This window comes from Nipponia nippon, unplaced genomic scaffold, assembly GCF_047370975.1.
Source record: "Nipponia nippon isolate SJK-2023a ecotype South Korea unplaced genomic scaffold, ASM4737097v1 scaffold_18, whole genome shotgun sequence".
NCBI lineage: Eukaryota > Metazoa > Chordata > Aves > Pelecaniformes > Threskiornithidae > Nipponia > Nipponia nippon.
The window spans coordinates 3509164-3527783 of NW_028262334.1; the positions used below are offsets into that span (position 1 = coordinate 3509164).

The 18620-nt window shown below is 47.0% G+C and overlaps 1 protein-coding gene across 13 annotated transcripts in view; it reads left to right on the top strand.

Moving 5' to 3' along the window:
• Positions 1-18482, top strand: part of KDM2B (lysine demethylase 2B) — a 125538-nt gene extending 107056 nt beyond the window's left edge. For 9 of the 13 annotated variants that reach the window (XM_087754406.1, XM_087754403.1, XM_087754409.1 and 6 more), the window contains 11 exons: positions 559-783; positions 4444-4587; positions 9377-9463; positions 10001-10270; positions 11274-11312; positions 12967-13640; positions 15098-15261; positions 15733-15894; positions 16163-16264; positions 16589-16807; positions 17205-18482. In XM_087754406.1, the coding sequence (XP_087610532.1) occupies positions 559-783; positions 4444-4587; positions 9377-9463; positions 10001-10270; positions 11274-11312; positions 12967-13640; positions 15098-15261; positions 15733-15894; positions 16163-16264; positions 16589-16807; positions 17205-17386 (2268 nt within the window). In that variant the 3' untranslated portion in view covers positions 17387-18482. The remainder of the gene's footprint in view (positions 1-558; positions 784-4443; positions 4588-9376; positions 9464-10000; positions 10271-11273; positions 11313-12966; positions 13641-15097; positions 15262-15732; positions 15895-16162; positions 16265-16588; positions 16808-17204) is intronic. The other 4 variants (XM_087754404.1, XM_087754410.1, XM_087754407.1 and 1 more) reach the window with 4 other exon arrangements.
• The last annotated feature ends 138 nt before the right edge of the window (positions 18483-18620 follow it).

Genomic DNA, 18620 nt, shown 5'->3' on the forward strand with positions numbered 1-18620 from the left:
TGAGGGAGATTGCTGTGGCTTGAGCCATTGCTGCTGAGTGTTTCTCTGCTGTACCTAACCTCAAAATTACTTTTGCTGCCTTCTTGGATTCTTCCACTTCCAGCAGAGGAAAGTAGACCTCCTGGCTTAACCTGAGCACAATCTTAAGAGCTCCCTAGCCCAGAGCTCAGCAATGGCACAGATCATCTCTTGACCTAAGCCAAGCACGTCGCCTGGGACTTGGTCCTGTATTGAGCTGTGTGCAAATTGATTCTCCCGGACCTCCTGTTGAAGTGGGCTTGCTATAGGTTTGGGATCTCTCATTTAGGTTTGGGATCTTTCATTTTTGCCTTCGTTTCTTTGTCTTTTTACAATGCATCTTTTCTTGACAAGGTGGTGGAACTCCTTTAGCTATAAGAGTGATCGTATGCAGCTGCTGAGTATTACCCATCTGTGTATAATTCTGATACAGCTGTCAGTTTTACATGCAAGATGTATACCACTCCTGTCCAAGGAAGTTCTGTAATTTAGATGGTACAGTGGGATGTGCGATTAACCTTGTGTGTCTGGCTCTTTCAGAACAGGGCAGTCGGACGGCCCAAAGGGAAACTGGGCACTGCTTCTGCGGTAAAGCTCGCAGCTAATCGGACAACTGCTGGAGCACGTCGGAGGAGGACGCGATGCCGCAAGTGCGAGGCGTGTCTGCGGACAGAGTGCGGCGAGTGTCACTTCTGCAAAGACATGAAGAAATTTGGGGGACCTGGCAGGATGAAACAGTCCTGTATTATGAGGCAGTGTATTGCAGTAAGTGTACCTGTTGCTACAGCTTGTTTGGAGATTTCTTTCTGTATCTGTCTCCTGGTGACAAGGTGTGGAACTGAGAACTCTGCTCTGAGTAGTCTCTAAAGCCTATCAGGCAAAACAGCGTAATCTCTGCCCTCTCAGTTCAGAGCTCTTCTTCCCATCGCTTTTCACCCCCTGCACCACCACCACCCCCAATCTTAAAACCAGAATGCTCCTAAAACTTAATAGCATGGCTTGCATTCTCAGTAGTATAGAAGGTAGATGTGGAGATTATCAGTGTACCAGAAATTGGCACTCAGATCACACTGAAATTCTCAAATTTGGGGGAGAAGGGGAAGAGCAGGAAGTTCTAATTCAAAGAGAGAAGAGGCCTGTTTGGTTTGGATCTCTGAATTTCCTGAGAAAAGCTGCCTTTCAACTGTCTCTACCATCTTAACTACTTAACCAACACGATATGGAGAAATCTTTGACTGGCATTTTCCAAGATTTTGGCGTTGGTGACCCCAGCCCCAGGCTACTTGAGACCTTAATTTCAATTTGTTTGTTATTACCTAGGCATATGGGAGGGATCTGATCCAGATGAGCCAAAGAGCCATCAAGCCAGGGACTTGTCTTCCTCAGGGACTGGAAACGGCTGTCAGGGGATGAGCATCAGAACAGGGCAAGCAGGCAGTCAGACAGTTTCCTGGGCTCCTGTGATACATTGCTTAGAAGCTTCCTGGATCCTAAGTGATAGCTTTGTATTTAACAAATATTGACAGATTAATCTTCCATTAAGTTCTCCAAGCACCTCTTAAATATGTTGCTTTCATACAGACTGTCGTGAAGCTTCTCCTCAGGTCTCATGTCCACAGTGCCGCCATTCAAGGGTAAAAATTAGCTTTAGCTTTTCTCTTAATTCTTTGGAAGGTCTTGATTAAGGGTGGTGTTTTCTATTATATTTTTTTAAGGAAAGGAATGTTGTTTATTCGTAACTGAAATATCACCCCATCGATACTGATTTCTCTGTAACTGTTGTTATAGTTGCTTTCACTTAGGTTTTTGGGTTGTTTTTTTTTTTTAATTCTGATGAGGTAACTGAAGTGGAGGCATTAAATGACTTGGTCTGACACTGATAAAAAACTGATAAGCACTTAAGGTTTCCAGTAGTTGCATCCTGGTAGCTCACTCCATGTCCTGTTCTAAGCCACGCGCTGTTCTTGACATAGAGGATTGGATTCAGCTCTGCTGGATCTTTCAGTAAAGTACATAGAATATCTACCTTTCCACAGAGTGCTTTTGCAGCTCAAGTGTCTTTTCTTTGAACACTTGATTTCCTGGAGTGTGGCATGAATTGAACAGCATGGATGAAGAATTTATTATTCTCCAGGGGCAAGAAATAGTGAAATCGTGCTGCCTTTTTAGTGGAGGGATTAAATTAGGGCTGCAGTGTGCTTTCTTGTCCTGACTGATGAAGGAAGCTTTCATGCTAAGCTGTTTCACTCTTGATACACAGGCTGAGCCTTTTGGAGATGAACTGGGTTCTCTTCTGGCTGAGTGTAGTCATCCTCTCATCCCCTTTCTTCTAATGCAAGAAGTATTTTTCTTCTTGGTGTCTGCAGTTTTATTTCCAGGTGCTGTGGTCAGAGTACAGGGCTTGGTAGCCAGGGTGCTCTGATTCCTTGTCCCACCCTTGCATGCACTGAAGAAGACCTCTCTGCCCTTCGTAGGTTCCCTTTGGTGTGAATAGCAGGGGGAGTATTACAGACTTTCTTAGAGCAGCAAAAGCACAGATAATTAACAACTTGAACTGTTGTAGCTTTTAATGGCGCTTTACATTTCTATAAGGAATACTATTGTCTTTACTCTTGTTCATTATGTTCTCTAACAATTGCAGTAGTAATATATTGTGGTACCTATCCAACAGCTTCCAGCCAAACAAAAAAACTCCAAAACACCGAAGCAAGGCTCTGTGGAAGTAATGATCCCTACAGTTCTGGGATTGTGCTTTCCTCTGGTTAATAACATTGACAATATTAACTAGACACAGACTTTCATTAAACTCGGAAGCCTTAAGAGAGCCTGTACTGTACTGCTGTTCAGAGAACAGGAAGCTCCTCTGCATCGCTAGTTCAATCAAGAACGGAAACAGGAGTGCCTGGGACACTTCATGCTGCATTGAGCAGGTCTGAAGGGAGTGTGGGAGGACGAGTTGTGACAGCATGGCCGCTGTTCCAGCCCGTCAGTGGGACAGGGCTAGTGGGGGCACAGAGGAGATCCCGTAGACACCCTTGCTCCCAGCAAGAAAAATTGTGCTTCTCCTGGGATGTTTGTTCTTGTGTGTGGCTATAAATACTTGTTGTGTGGGAGACAGGACAGAACAAGTGGACGGAGCTCTTATGGCTCTGGACAACTTAGCTTTACTCTGGTTTACCTGCTGGTGGAACGGGGTGCTGGGGATTCCTATTTTGTGCCTGGAGGAAGGGTGGGAATTAAATAACAAAAAATAACAAAATGCTTTTAAAATGGAGCGTGGGTAAGTACTGGCATGAGAAAGCAGGAGAGTGTTGCCGTAGCTAATGTATCAGGTGTTGGTGTGTGGGGCAGCACAGTGTACTCTGTAATGGCTTACTATAGCTAGGTTTTACCCTATCTGAAACTTGCTGAAGGGATGCACTGTTGCTGCATAGGTTTGGTTCGGTGTGCAAGTATCCACCTACGGATTTTATTCACTCCATCTATGAGAGATCCTTACAGTGAAAAGCCACATCTCTGGCTACTTAATAGTTAAGGATTTGCAACCTAATCGATTGCATTTCACGTTACAGCCAGCTTCTTATGAGGATCTTCCTTTTCTTTCTTGTAATGAGGCTCATACCTTATTGCTGCAAACCAGAAGTTTGTTCCTCATTAGCACAAAGGTGGCTTTTTAATTAGACTGGCATTCAATGTGCTTTGACATGGGTGACAGATATGTGAGATGCTGCAGTTGCCTTTCTGCCTCAGCAAAAGACAGGAAAAAAAAAAAAACCCAGTGTGCTTCTCACTCGTGACACTTGCAGGAGAGGAGTTCTCTTTTTAAGTGTCTGTGTAGTGCTTCTTGCAATACTCAGGTTGGGAGCAGGGGCCTAGGTAATAGACTGTCAGTCAGGAAAAGGTCTGTTCTTGGTTCTGTTGTGGGCTTGCTGTGAGACCTGGATTGGGTCCCATAACATCTGTCTGCCCTGCTTGTAAAATAGGGGAGCTGCCAAATTGCTAGTCAGATTGTGAAGCTTAATGGATGTGAATAGTGATGTTCTAGGTTGCTTCTTTGCCCTCCCATTGTACACTAGCGAAGTGACTTGTATGCCAATGTCTGTCTCAGCTCACAGATTTGAGGGACCCACCAAAAAAGCATTTTCATCCATCCCTGGGATGCCCCATGAATCTATGTTGCCACGGGGAGGGCACTTTCATTCCATGAAACACGTCCTGTGATGCTTGCTCTGGGTACCCAGCCCCAGTTGTTACCAGTTTTTCTTGCCTTTGTTGCTCTGCTGGGCTGGAGCCTTCAGCAGTTTGCAAAATTAATCCCTATTTATCTCCTCTTTGAAATGAGGATACTGTAAATGCACGTTGAGTTCTTGTTTCCATATGTCTTCCATGTCCTGATCGAGACTTCTCTCTGATATGTGTAAACAGCCGGTGTTGCCTCATACTGCCGTGTGTCTGGTGTGTGGAGAAGCTGGGAAAGAGGACACTGTGGAAGAGGAGGAGAGCAAGTTTAATCTCATGCTAATGGAATGCTCCATTTGTAATGAAATAATACACCCAGGATGCCTTAAGGTGAGTACAAGGATGTGAGACACGTTGGAAACAAAAACTGGATTAGTGATTACCTTAATATAAAAGTAGTGCGCAGAAATTAGGAGGTTGTCACATTTTTGTCTTTGGAAACTTAAGTGAGCAAAGAGTTGGTGTGAGAAGCAGGGTGGCAGCCGTGCACACGCAGTCCTGACTGGCAGGCGAGGACCCTCTGATGTAACCAGCATCCCCTGTAAGCAGAGACTCTTGCTTTGGACCACCTCCGAAATGCGTGTGCATGCAAATGTCTTCTGGGGTTTTTTTTGTTTTGTTTTTCTTTCTTTCTTTTTCACCTCTTGTTTAAGGAAGTGAGGAGTTTCAGTTGGGATGGGAAGCTCAAGAGGACAGAGAAATCTGCCTGTGCTTTTGGATGAGTTAATCACAATCCCCGTATTGGTGGCTCCTTCCTGTGTCCCACAAAGTACAAACGAGTAGTTTGCTGTTCATGTTTGTCCCGGCACAGATGTGCTTTCAGTGGCAGCTGGCTTTAAAGATGTTACGAGCAAATGTTGCAGTAGGAAGACTGCAGCTCTAGAGAGCAAACTGAGCAAGTTTCAGGCTGCGGGAGTGCTCACCCTTGGCTGACTTGAGTCCTGTGAGCAGCTATATTCTTTGCTGGTAACAAAAGTGTCATTTTGGGCGTATCTTAGTGTATTAGCATTTAGAAGGCTCCTTTCTCCAGAGCTGGTTTGTTTCAGCTGATCAGCCGTTTCCTGTTGCTGATTTGTTTATGGTTAAAGTGATTTGCCAAAGCAAATGTATTCTGACACACCATGCCCCAGAAAGCAGCTTTTGGCCCTTCTGGGATCTCTGGGAGGAGAGGTATGTTCCTTATGCAGGCCCGGGGTGATGCTCTCCTGGCCTTTTATTTTTCTTGCGCTGTACATAGTATTGCACCAAGCTATGTGCGTGTCATTTATTAGAGCAGAAAGTAGGTAGCTGGCAAACCAGAACCGTGGCTGTCTCCCTGATTCGTGAAATTGCTGCTCGCAGCTCCTGCCACAGATGGGCTCTGAAAGGGAGCTTTGCTTGCTTGGCTCTGCTTAAAACAAGGCTTCGGGGGCTGATGAAGCAAGGGAGGGAGCTGCTCATTTGCAGAGGTACCTCAATTTTGGCTTCTAGCTGCTGCTTTGCTATTCCAGTCCTTCCTGAAAGTGCCCTGCACTCCCCCACCTCTCGCTCTGCAGTGTCAGTGACACTTCATGGCCGCGTCCAGAGGACACGATTGTCATCTGGTGGCAGTTCAAGTATGGTTTCCTCTCCCCATGCCACATTTGGGACTAGTTGCACAGGATGTGGGTCAGATCTGTGAAATCAAGCAAGTGCTGCTTGTTCTTTTATGCATGTGTGGTGTTCTGAGTGCTGTTTTGGTAACTAGGAACAATGTTGCTTCAGGTGTTTCTGAAAATTAAGCAGTGGGAGATTTACAGTGTGCCTTGTGTGTCTTGTATTTTAATTTCTCAGTGCTTCTGTTGAGCTGGAATGGTGGGGTAACTGGTACGGTTTATTTACTGAGACAAAAGGGCACTGGTAGGATTTCAGAATCGTCTTGGAAGGCGAGATGAGACTATGCACCGGAGAACAGCAAAAGGGAAATGGAGCCTCTTCCTTGGTTCCCTCCTTGCTCTTTATGCCCGGGTTCCATGATTTTCTGCGAGACAAAAAATCTGTTGCCATGTTTACATGTTGCTTGAGCCCTCGACGTGGGCTTAAGCCCAGAGGATGGAGCCCTTAAATAGTCCTTGTGGGAAGCACATTTGAATGCAGATGCAGCCCCGGGGCAGCTGCTTGTCTCTCCACCAAGAGAAAGTCCCTTCCTGTCCTGCTCGGTAAAGAGGCAGTAGTACAGGTGAACTGTTGGTCATCTCCAACGAAATGTCTGGCAAATGTACTTTTGGGGGAGACTGGAATAAACTGGATCGGTGAAGGGAGGAGCATCCTTTCCTGGCTTATTCCCATGTGGAGTGAATTCCCTCCAAGACGCATCTCCAAAGCTTGTGGAGTAGTTTGGGACATGCCCTGGCTAATTTGTACTCCAGGGCAGGTTGTTCTGGTTTGAAGTCCATCCTCTTCCAGCTTCCCGATTTGGCTGTACGTCTTTGTGGTGCGTTTTCTCCATGAAAAAATAGCATCGGAGGATGACCTCTGAGGAGATGAAGGGTAGCTCAGGTGCACCTGCGCTCTGACACACTTGCAGCCTTGAGGGACTCCTGTGGGTGCCTCTTGCTGGGGGAGCCCTGGGTACCAGAGCACGTTAGGTGCTTGGTTGGCACTGCGCTAAGGACAGCCAGGACGTTGCACATACTGAGAAGTCTCACGGGAGGTTTCTGCCATGCTTCTTTCCTTGAAAACAGAACACCAACACAAACGCTCGTTTTGCTGAAGAGTTTCTTATGAAAACAATCTTGGTGAGCATTTTGCAAGCGCAGCGTTGTTTCCAGAGGGAGCTAGTGAGATTTTTGGAGGAATGTTGCCTTTCGTTGTTAGTGTTTGAGTTGAACTGATACTGATGAATTTTTCTTGCTACGTGTCAAATTGCTGGTAATGCTGGTTAGCACATGTGAGTGAGCGCGGTATCTGATGCTGTTTCCTTAAGAAGGGGGGCTTTGTTTTCCCCAGTAGGAGCCTGTTCTGTTTCATCTTAGGTGGATATAGTGATAATGATGAAAAAGGTGAATATTTAGATGTCTTGTCAGAGCAGCAGAAGTACAAAGACCTGTTCCAGCACAGCTGCACTGCTGCCATGGGTTCGGCCCAGGTGTGTCTCGCTGCCGCTGTTGTTTCAGTCTTGGCACTGCCAGAATTCATGGCTCTCACTCTGTGGTGTCAGATCAGCATCCTGGGCTCTCCATATTCCCTAACAAGAAGACTTCATAGTAGCGTAGTTTAGGCTTTCTTGAATTGCTGAGCTCATGCTGCAGGTACGTTTCTGAAGATGCCTCACGCTGTGGCTCAGACGCCCACCTGCTGTTTGTAGCAAACACTCAGAACTGGCTCCCACCCAGCCTGAAAGGCTTGGGACAGATTCGGTGGCAGGTTTGTGTGTGTCTAATTAGTTTGCTTACAGTTCCTCACATCTGTTCAGTTCCTTAAACTTCACAGAAGGGACAGAGCTGTAATGCTTTCCCTCCAGTAGTATTTGTTCTATATTCAGTGCGGGAAATAACTTGTTCCCAACCTGGGCTTGGGCCAGGAATTGTTCCCCTGAGGCAGAGATGTATACAACAACTCCTGGAGTATCTTACACCTACCATGGGAAAGAAGGTTCAAAGGCACACAGTTGTGATAAAACCAGTATTTAAATTCTGCCCACTTCATTTACTCATTTATTAACTCCAGAAGACTTGCTGAGAGAGACTGACGTCTCATCACTCTCGCTCGATGGTGAAACTAGAATGGCTGCTGTCTGGCTCAGGGACTTGAGGAAGCAGATCCCCTAAAACCAGGGCTTGAGCCTGCACAGCTAGTGTGCTTTCGCTGAGCTGGGAGGAGAGGAGGAAATGTTTCAGAAACATGAAAAATCTGCAGATCTTTGCCCCTGCCTGTTTCAGCAGCAGTCTCCTGCTACTGTGCTGCTGATGCCAATGCCTAGCTGTTTGTCTTGAAAGTAGCGTATTTTTGTTGTCTATAATAGTAATAAATTAATCTTTTTTTTTTTTTTCCTCCAAGGCTTATTTCCGAGTACCTAACTAAATCCTTAAATGTGAACGTGCCATCAGTGAGTGTATGTGTTTGTGTGGAGGTTTTTTTACCTGAGCTCTAGTTTTCATTCTCGGTTTCATTCACAGAAATGCCTTTTCAGAAACACCTATCTCCTGTTTGGAAAGTAATGCGGGCTCCTGTATGGGAATTCAGAAACCAGCAGCTTTTCAGCTGCGTAGGGCAGGACTGTGCTTTTATTGCACTGTAACAACACTGAGTGTGCGTCTTCTCTTTCAAAAAGCAAAATGTCACAGTCTCTCAGAGCTGGTGAAGTAGGAAGCATTTCTCTTCCTTAGACGAGCTGGGTGACTGTGGGTGTGAGAAAGCTTAAAAATTCCTTCATGCGTCCAGTCTTCTGAATAAAAGTGCCCGTTCTCTAGCTGACTTGGCAACCATCATTTTTATTGGCACATGGGCCCGAGGGCTGGAGGCATGGGACTGCTAGTTCTGATCCATAAAGAAAAATATTTTAAGGAACACTTGATTACAGTGCAGGGCACTTTGCTTCTAAAAATGCCGAACAGTATTAATGTATGTGAGAACGTGTGTATGGGAAAAAAATCCCTTCCTATTAAAAGATCAGACTGTGCCTCACTCTGGGGGGCGGGGGGAACGAGACAGGACTGAGCTTTTCAAATAAGTGGTGTGGGAGGACACTTGGAGATGGAGTGATTACAGTCCCGGGGTTTTGGTTTGGGTTGTTGGGGTGTGTTGTGTTGTTTTGGTTTTCTGCAAGAGCAGAATGTGCCCTGTGTTAATTGGGATTGTCACTGACCTTCATAAAAAGCCCAGACCTGAACCCTTTGTCAAATACCAATTTGGCCAGCATGCTTTCCTCCCCTGTTGCCATCAGCAGCAGGGTAATTGTGCAGGACCAAGGGCTTGCTCAGCACCAGCAGGATGGTGCAGCACCTGCAGTGATCTGGGTTTCTTTTCTGCAGCCATTGGGAGGGCAGCAGTCGATCAGAGAAAATTGAGCTGTACAAAGTGCCTCTAAATGATCTACCTGTAGACTTTTGCAGCTTTTTGCAGCACAATTGTGAGTGGAGTTGTGCCTCTCTTCCACCAGGTGAAGGAATCGGATGGTGTGGTTAACGATGAGCTGCCGAACTGCTGGGAGTGTCCAAAGTGCAACCACGCAGGGAAAACTGGAAAAGTGAGTTTAATGGGAATAAGTGGTGCTGGAATGACATAGAAAATCTCAAACATTCCCTCTGGCTTGTAGATATAATTTTGCCCAATACCAGCTTTTGATTTTGTGATTAATTCAGTTGCGTTGAAGGAAATAAGCTGATGGCTTTCTATTCTTTAATAACCTATATATTCTCGTTCCACATACCAACACTTCACCCAAAACCTGGGGAATAGGTAGGTTAGTTCTGTGCACTGCTGCATGTTAATTTCTAAGATGAAAATACTTCTAAAAAAAAAAAAAAATCCAGAAGCAGTTATGCAAAACCTGAAGTGTCTGTTGGAATTAGTGAAACATTATTTCTTTGCAAACTGAGACAGACACTGCAAGTGTGTAGTTAAAAACAATAACTTTATGAAGGTCGAAACTACTTTACTCTAAGTCCTTGCTAATCATTTTGTCTGTTACAAAGTGATCAACCTACCAGTTTTGGAGGCAACTTAGGTAAAGAGCTGAGAAAGGCATAAGATATAAAGTTTGTTTGTGTTTTGTGTCTCTTTGGCGTACAAGCAAAAGCGCGGACCAGGATTCAAATACGCATCAAATCTCCCAGGCTCATTGCTGAAGGAACAGAAAATGAATAGAGACAATAAGGAAGTAACAGATGCTGCAAAACGGAAAGGGGATTGTGAAGAAACTCCCAGGCGGAAATCGGAGGAACATTCCAAAAAGACTCAAGTTGACTCAATACTGAGGAGAAAGTCAGACGAAGTGCATCTGTGGAGGAAAAGGAAATTTGAGAAACCCCAGGAACCCACTATGAGAAAGCGGGTATGACAAAACACTCTTTTCATGTACTTACACAGATGCGCGTGGGCTGGTTGGGGCTGATGTCTCTTGCCTTCTGGCTTATAGCTCGTCTTGAAATCCCAGATTGTTACAAAAGAAACTGCGATGTTTTACCTTCCTTTCTGAAAACTGCTACTCTGACAGGACAGTAGTTCAAACAGCGACCCTCGGGTTGACGTTCAGAGGCCGAAAACACTGGGCTGTGGCTGTTGTTTTATTCAAAATACTAGAAAGCCCACTTTAACTGAAAAGCTTTTACAAGGTGCTTGGAGTAGGAACAAGGTGAAAATCAGTTTTTAATGGAAACTTTTTCATCTTTATCCACTTGGTGGCGCATGGCAGCTTGTTTTGTGGCTGATTCAGGGATGAACAATACTCATAACCCATCGGAGGACCTTTAGAAATGACACCTTCTGTAGCCTGCAGAGAGGAGGAACTGCTCACGACAGCGATGTAGACAGCTTTTCCCTGAATTGAACAGTCAGAGCTCTTGGGCCAGGCAGGGACACTCTGAATTGTCTTGTGGATTGCGAAATACAGTACTTGGGATACACAGAAATGCTGGTTTGCGGAGGTAGAAAATGAGGCCTTAGTTTTAACGTATCTCACGAGTAAATGGCTGATGGCTTTAAAATCAGAATCAGTGGCTGGTTTTGTATTGCACGTGTAGTTCATGAGGAGTGGCAGTCAGTCTGCCCCGTGAGGCTTGACGGCGGGAACGCTACAGTACAGTAAACGCAGGGATTGGGGTTGCTTTGGTAGAATGAGAGCGCAAAATTCACGACACCAGTTTATGCATATCTGCTTTCTGGCCATGCTTTCCTTTTCCCATCCCTATGGACTCACTGCGGTGTTTATGGATGGCTTGAATTGCTCCATGGAAGCCCCCCAGTGCGTGAGGAAGGCACCGTGGATCACCAAACCTTCATCAGACAGCACAACAAATGTCATGTTTTGGGGTTTTTACTTTTCTTTCTTCCAACAGCTAAAACTTGGAAAAGAAGAGAAACTCTTCAGGAAGAAGGTACTTTGCTTTTTTAATAGATGTGTTCTCAATCCCTTTTAATCCCCTTTCTTCATGTGAGCTGAATGGTGAGCCGGTTCCTCTATCAGTCATGTCCTTGTGTCACTGCAGGCATTTTTATTGCATTTACATCTTGAAATTACAGAATATCTCTCCCGTGGAAACCTTTACTCTCCAGGACAGTTTAGCTGCGGTGTCTGGGTTTATATTTTCTGTTCTGTTGTCCCATATTAAAATACAGCAGCAAGCTGGTTTTTGATGACCCAAGGAATAAAGTTCTGTTTCCATACTGATGTTTCACTCTTCCTGTGTGGTTGAATCTTGCCCCTGCCGCACAGCCCCTCAGCACATCCCTGGAGTCCCCCGCTGACGCCCCAGGGAGCCGGGGCAACCTGGCACACAGGTACTGATGACTTCTCACAATCTGGCACGGTAACAGAAGTCCGATACTTTTAAACTAAGCACTCGTCAGTGCCCTGTGTGAAGGATGCTGCAAGCTGACAGTAGTCTGGTGGTGTAATTTTTTTTTCTATTCTAACCTGTCATTAACTTACTGTGACCTCTCCCTTTACAATATGTTAATTTAAAGACAGGGTGATCAGCTTTCTCTGCTGTGCGCCACAGTCTGAAGCACAGGAGCACATCCACTGATTTGATCCAATTAGTTTGTTGCGAAAGCGTAGACCTTCTGATATAACAAGTGTGTTCACAGCAGTTCACCTTTTCTTGCCAGTCCAGGTCTCCTCTTATTAGAGCTATTTCATTTTAACAGTTGGTGGCTTCTTTCTTGCTTGCAGTGATCAAATTAGACTTGAAGTCGTCCCTGGTCCTAGTTTGTATGTCTCTTACGTTTCTATGTGGTGTGCATCAAAGAGAGATTTGATTAATGTGAGCAAGTGCAGCGCCGTTTGCTGTTATGAACAGTGACCGGGGCAGGGAGGAAGGTGCCAGCTCACCCCTGACAGCCTGCGTTGCGTTGGAGGTCGTGTCAGCGTGAGGTCTTGTCAGGCTAACAGTGTGTCAGACCTGTCAGTCAGATTCCCCGTTCTGCATGCACCGGAGGTGGGGGAAGCTTGAGAAGGTGAGCAGAGTTTAGCAGGATGGAAAGGAGCAGCTAAAGTGTAATTAAAGGAGGCTGTGAGTATCCAGCAATAAGGGCCAGAACAGCACAGCCACAGTGCGAGTTGGTGATTGCCATTCAGGAGGTTTCAGAAATCGACCTTCTGGCCGTTGGGCACGAACGCATGTCGGCCAGTGTTTAAAGTGGGTGCCCAGTGAATGTGTCCCAAGCCTGGTTTCTTCTGGCCTGCTGGGGAAAAAGCTGTCTATAGTGTGCTGCGTATCTTCTGTATGTGAATTGTCCGCTGCGTAATGAGTAAGGCCCTTAAATCTGCAGGATTATGCATGGTGAATAAATGCATTTCTCACTCTCTTGGAGTCTGGAGAGCCAATAGCTGGACTCCTCATCCATGATGGCGCTTGAACTTGATACCTTTGGCCGGTGAATGTACCCTTGTGCTCGGACGGGTGGGGCCCAGTGCTGGCAGGCAGCCCGACCCCCCCGGGCAGGGCTGCCTGTGTAGAGCATCCGCATGTGAAGTACTGCTCGGTACGTTCTTGCTCGAATAGTCAGCCCTTGTCTCTTCCTTTTCAGCGGCGATCATGGAAGGCTCCAGATGACCGAACTGCCATGATCAAACCCCTGCGGCGCCTCAAGCAGGAGCCAGAGGATGACCTGCCAGAAGCACCTCCCAGGTCCAAGGATAGTGACCAGTCACGGTCCAGCTCGCCCACTGCAGGTCCCAGCACAGAGGGTGCCGAGCCCAGGGACAAGAAGAAGTTCAAGATGAGGCGGAAAAGGCGGCTTCCCAATAAGGAACTGAGCAAGGAGCTCAGCAAGGAGCTCAACCAGGAGATCCAAAAAACCGAGAACAGCCTTGCCAATGAGAATCACCAACCCATCAAATCTGAACCTGAGAGCGAGAATGAGGAACCTAAGCGTGCTTTGAACAACAGCGAGAGACTCCATAGGTTCAGCAAAGGGTTAAACGGGACTCCCCGGGAGCTGAGGCACCAGCTCATCCCCAGCCTTCGAAGCACACCTCGGGGAATTACCCGGCCACCGCCTTCGCTCTCTCCTCCCAAATGCATTCAGATGGAACGGCACGTTATCCGGCCACCTCCCATCAGCCCCCCTCCGGACTCGCTCCCCCTGGATGACGGGGCAGCCCACGTGATGCAGAGGGAAGTCTGGATGGCTGTCTTTAGCTACCTCAGTCATAGAGACTTGTGCATCTGTATGAGAGTTTGCAAGACCTGGAACAGATGGTAAGGAGGGCGGGAAACCGAGCTAGGTCTCATGTGTAGCGGGATGGACTCGAAAGGGAAGTGGGTGACGGAGGCACTAATGGCTCCTAGAAGAGGTGTGCAGGTGGTCACTGAAGCTCTGTTGAGCCCAAGGAGAAGGGGTGACCAGCAGCGTCTGGTGCTTTCTCAGGAACAGCAGTTCCCAGCATTTCTGATGGGAATTGTGTGTGTCAGCATCGGCGTCAGCCTGCCGGGGCCGTAACGCTCCAGAGCAGCCTGTTCTGTAGCAGACACCACAATGTTCTTGCCTGCTGGAACAGGCAGTCTAGGTCATGCTAAGTCTTGGTGTCATTCTGCCCCCAGGACTCGCTGACTGCTAATGCAGTTGTTTGTTCAGTTCAGCTATTAAATATCTATTGAGATATAGTGGAGATCTCCCAGAGCCCTCGGTGTTCTCCTCCGAAGGTCCGTGCGGATTGTTTCCCTGTAGAGGGTGTGTGGAGAGCGCTCCCGTTCGCTGTGTTCTGCACCGGCAGAGCTGATGGAGGAATCCTTCATGATCATAATTTACTCCGTTCGGTGCCCAGGGTACCGGAGTGTGAACGTTAACACAGCCGGTGACTGTACGGCAGTGGGAAGCATTAGTGGACAGATTTATGTGTTTCACTGAACTTGCAGTAAAGTCTCTTGTTGGCTGTCATCTCGGATTCTGCTGTAATGTGCACACAGATGGGCAAATTGTAACAGACTCCTTTCTAGCACAGTCTAGTAACAAACTGGGTGAATGGCAGAAAGGTTGAGAGGTTGATAATGCGGTGCGAGATGATGTGTGCGGAGTGCCTCCTCCCTGGGCTTCTCGGTGTCACAGAAAGCTGGTAAATGCCTTTTCCACATAAGTGCAGTATTTTCTAATGGAAAAAAATGACAAAATGCAGAATCTTGCACACTCGTTGGGACTTCTTGCTTGTTGCCCTTAAAGAACCACAAAGAGAGTGTCAAAACGCATGAGCCACGTAGACAGGAATAACACAGAAGCACAGAACAGGAGAGGGGAGGATCTGTTTTACAGAATTCACTGGTTTTAAGTAAGGAAAGCACGGGGGAAATCAGGACAGTAATAGTTAAAAACAGCCTTTATATTCAAAAGGTAAGCAAGAAGGTGTGGCTTGTCGTCAGGCTAGAAAATGGATTTTAGTAAGTGCTGTGATGACTTAGCACGGGATCCAAAGTTGTTGACACTTTTGTAAATCTGTGGAAATAATTCCATGCTTTATTGCATGAGGTATTTGATGGAGAAACTTCAAACCTACGTAACGTTGTGTGGTGGTGTGCTTACCTTAATATCGCTCAGCCTGGGTTTTGCTGTTCTCAGTTCAATGCTATAGTTTGCCCCACTGCTTAATGACACCTTTTAAAGTCTTGCAGAAATCAAAACAAGTGCCAAATTAAGTGCTGTTGGCTTCTTTCTTTTTGGGTAGGTGCTGTGACAAAAGATTATGGACCAAAATAGATTTAAACCATTGTAAATCCATCACTCCACTTATGCTTAGTGGCATTATTAGGAGACAGCCTGTAACCCTTGATCTTAGCTGGACAAATATATCTAAAAAGCAGCTGAGTTGGCTTATCAACAGACTGCCAGGTAAGTGATGTTTTTTGACCACTTCACTGAATTTAGCAAACCAGTTTGTACCTGATCTCTGAGGAATGTCTAGGGCGTCCTAGGAGAGGAGTGGATACGTAGGAATGAAGCGTCGGCGGGTTAAACTAGGCCCCAAACTAGTTATGTTGTGACTACTTGACACGCTAGGTAAACTGATTTGAGGCAGGTCTTCGTCAACAGGTGACGTTGCTGTGGAAAGCGCCTGTGCTGACGTGATTAGCGGAGGGGGCGGGGGGGGGTCTGCTCTCACCCGCAGTAACAGAGTTCCAGATGGTGGGAGAGATGGCGAGCTGGGCAGGAGAAGGCTTACGGGGGCCCTGCTTGCCCTGGAGTGCTGGGATTGTTCGTGAGAGCGGCCCTGGGCTTCACCCGACCCGTGCGCGGTAGCAGAGATGGCCGCGGGTATCTCTCTGGGTAGGCCACGTGCTCCAACTTCTTCTGTATCTGCAGGTCTTCGAGACCTGCTGTTATCAGGGTGCTCATGGATAGCAGTGTCGGCACTTTGTAGTTCCAGTTGTCCTTTGCTCCGAACTCTGGACGTGCAGTGGGCAGAAGGCCTGAAAGACGCACAAATGAGAGACCTCTTGTCGCCACCCACAGATAACCGGCCAGGTAACAGGCGGGAGCAGCACGCGGGAGACCTGTCCCAGCCGCTCTGTGGCATGTTCTGCTGCTAGTCCCCCTTGGAGGAAACGGGCAGAAACCCCCGCAGCTAGCGCCCGCGGGGTTCTGGGCTTCGCTGACGCGCGAGGTGTTCGAAGTAGTGACTTGTGTAACACCTCCTCGCTGGAAGCCGCTGGGTAACGAGTGATGTTCTCTGGCTGCTGAACAGTCATCTGAGCCACTGTGCTGGTTTTCTGTCTGACTTTCTTCTCTTCAGGCTGCAACGGGTGTACTTTAGAGAGTATGGAAACACTTTCTTCCAGTTCAGGGAAGGAGCAGTTCTGTGGGTCATGCCACATTCGCCCGGATATCAGCTCAGGTGAAATTTTGAGCAAATCAGATCTGCTTTCTGGCATGCACTGCACAGCCTACTGCTTATTCCCGACTTGTAATTCCGCTGGGCCCCTGCAGTTACTTTCATCCCTTTTGTTTTGAAATCAGGAGGTGGCTTTGTCCACGTGCCTGTTCCAAAAACAGACAAGTGTTCCTGCTGATGTCCCCTCCAAAGCTCCAGACAGGCAAAAGCGTCTGAAGTGGACGTAGGGCAGCAGTGTTGTGTGTCACAGTGCATTTCATATAGATCTGCAGATGTTTGCAATGGGGGGTGAGGCTTTGGGAGTGACCTGCGGCCTCCGCTTTCCAGGTCAGATCGACAACCGGAGCAAACTACGGAACATAGTGGAGCTGCGTTTGGCTGGCCTGGATATTACAGATGCTTCTTTGCGGCTGATCATAAGGCACATGCCTCTGCTCTCCAAACTCAATCTCAGTTACTGTAATCATGTGACGGATCAGTCTATTAACCTGCTGACCGCGGTTGGAACCACCACGCGGGATTCATTAACGGAAATTAATTTATCAGGTAAGCAACGCAGGCGCAAGGGAGAGGGGAGGACGGGAACGGCCTGTTGGCGTTGGACTTGTGCGAAACGCTCGTCGGTGGCGGTGGTTCTGCCCGGCTCCGCGCCCGCTGGAGCAGCGGGCTGTGCCCCGGTGCGGGCACCCTGCAGCTGAGGGGCTGCCGCCTCCGAGCCGCGCGTTGCACCTCGCTCATCCCCCACGGGGGATTTGCCAAGGGCCGCCACTCTGCGCGTCCGGCATGCTTTGCTGTATCGCGTTGGTTACCCGGCAGAGCCGCGGGGGTCGGAGAGCGGCGACAGGGCCGGCTGGGCCCTTTCACCGTCCTCGCGCTGGAGAACAAACGGAGCCACGCTGCTAAGTTTCTCCCCCTTTGTGTTTCTTTTTTTTCTCTCCGGCAGACTGCAATAAGGTGACTGATCAGTGCCTGTCTTACTTCAAACGTTGCGGAAACATCTGCCAGATCGACCTGAGGTACTGCAAGCAAGTGACAAAAGAAGGCTGCGAGCAGTTCATAGCGGAAATGTCCGTAAGTGTTCAGTTTGGGCAAGTGGAAGAAAAACTCCTGCAAAAACTGAGTTAGTTAAAGGACAGGTGTAAATACTGGGGCGGGGGGGAAGGGACTAAGAACACGTAGGGATTTTATTTTCAATTGGGAACTTGGAATATTGGAAAAATACCGCGATTGGATTTTACAACTCTTGTCGAGGAGAGAACAACGTGAAACTACCCATGTTAAGAATTTCAACTCGTGCCACTAATTCAGTCTACCTGGGATGTCCTGCACTGGCTCTTATGCAAATTCATAAGGCGACTGTTATTGGCGAGAATTGCTCACACCCGGAAGACGACTGATCTCCAAGAAATACTGTTATTTAAAGTACCACAGCATGTGCTTGGTAGTGTAAATTTGATTTCTGCTTTTCATTTCTTAAAACAACAACAACAACAACAACAACAACAAAGTTGGTGTCATTAAAGTGGACCACGCACTGCATTTCTGCCTTCTTAACACGTTTTGTTTTGTTACATCTTACATTATGCAGAACTATTTTTGTACAAAAATTGTTTAAAAATTATTTATGCAATGTTTGAATGCATTACCAGTGTTTTGGTTTTGATTGCCAATTTTTATCTTTACTTATGGTAGGCGAGAACTTAACCTATACTTCGTAGACAGTATCTATCTACAAACGTGCCCAGGTCAGGAAAAGTAGGTTAATACTTTCAACTTCAAGCATGTTTTAATGGAAGTTTATATCCTGCTTTGTATACTTCAGAAGTGACATAAGCATGTTGTGGAAATAAGGTGTAAATTATAGTTGAAGTAAAACACTTTGCCAAGTTTTATCTGTATAGAAATCACCTTTTTCTCAAAATTTTAAAAAATTCCAATTTCAGCTTTTGCACATAGGAGGGTTTCACTCTGTAGCATGAGCTCTTGTACTCAATATAAAATTAATTTATACAGTGAGTCCAGCCGTAGAATAAATGGTCAAACGTAGTCTCTCTTTCTTTGAAGTGTGAGTTGAGTTCTCATTTAAGGTTTATAACATGGTTATTTCCTGATTGTAAAACTCTGCATTCATAAGTGCCATTGTTGTACGGTGTTGTTTTCGTAGACCTTCCTGATGCAGTTTTACCTTTGTTGAATTTGTATAAACAATTGTACAAAAACAGGCGCTGGCTCTGCGGGTTTCTGTTCCGCCGCGGGGTTGGTTTGGCGGGAAGCTGTGTCGGGGCCTGGGGAGCGACCGCAGCGAGCCCCTGCGGTTCCAGCTGGGCCGGAGCGCGGAGCAGGGCTGGTTTCCAGCCTT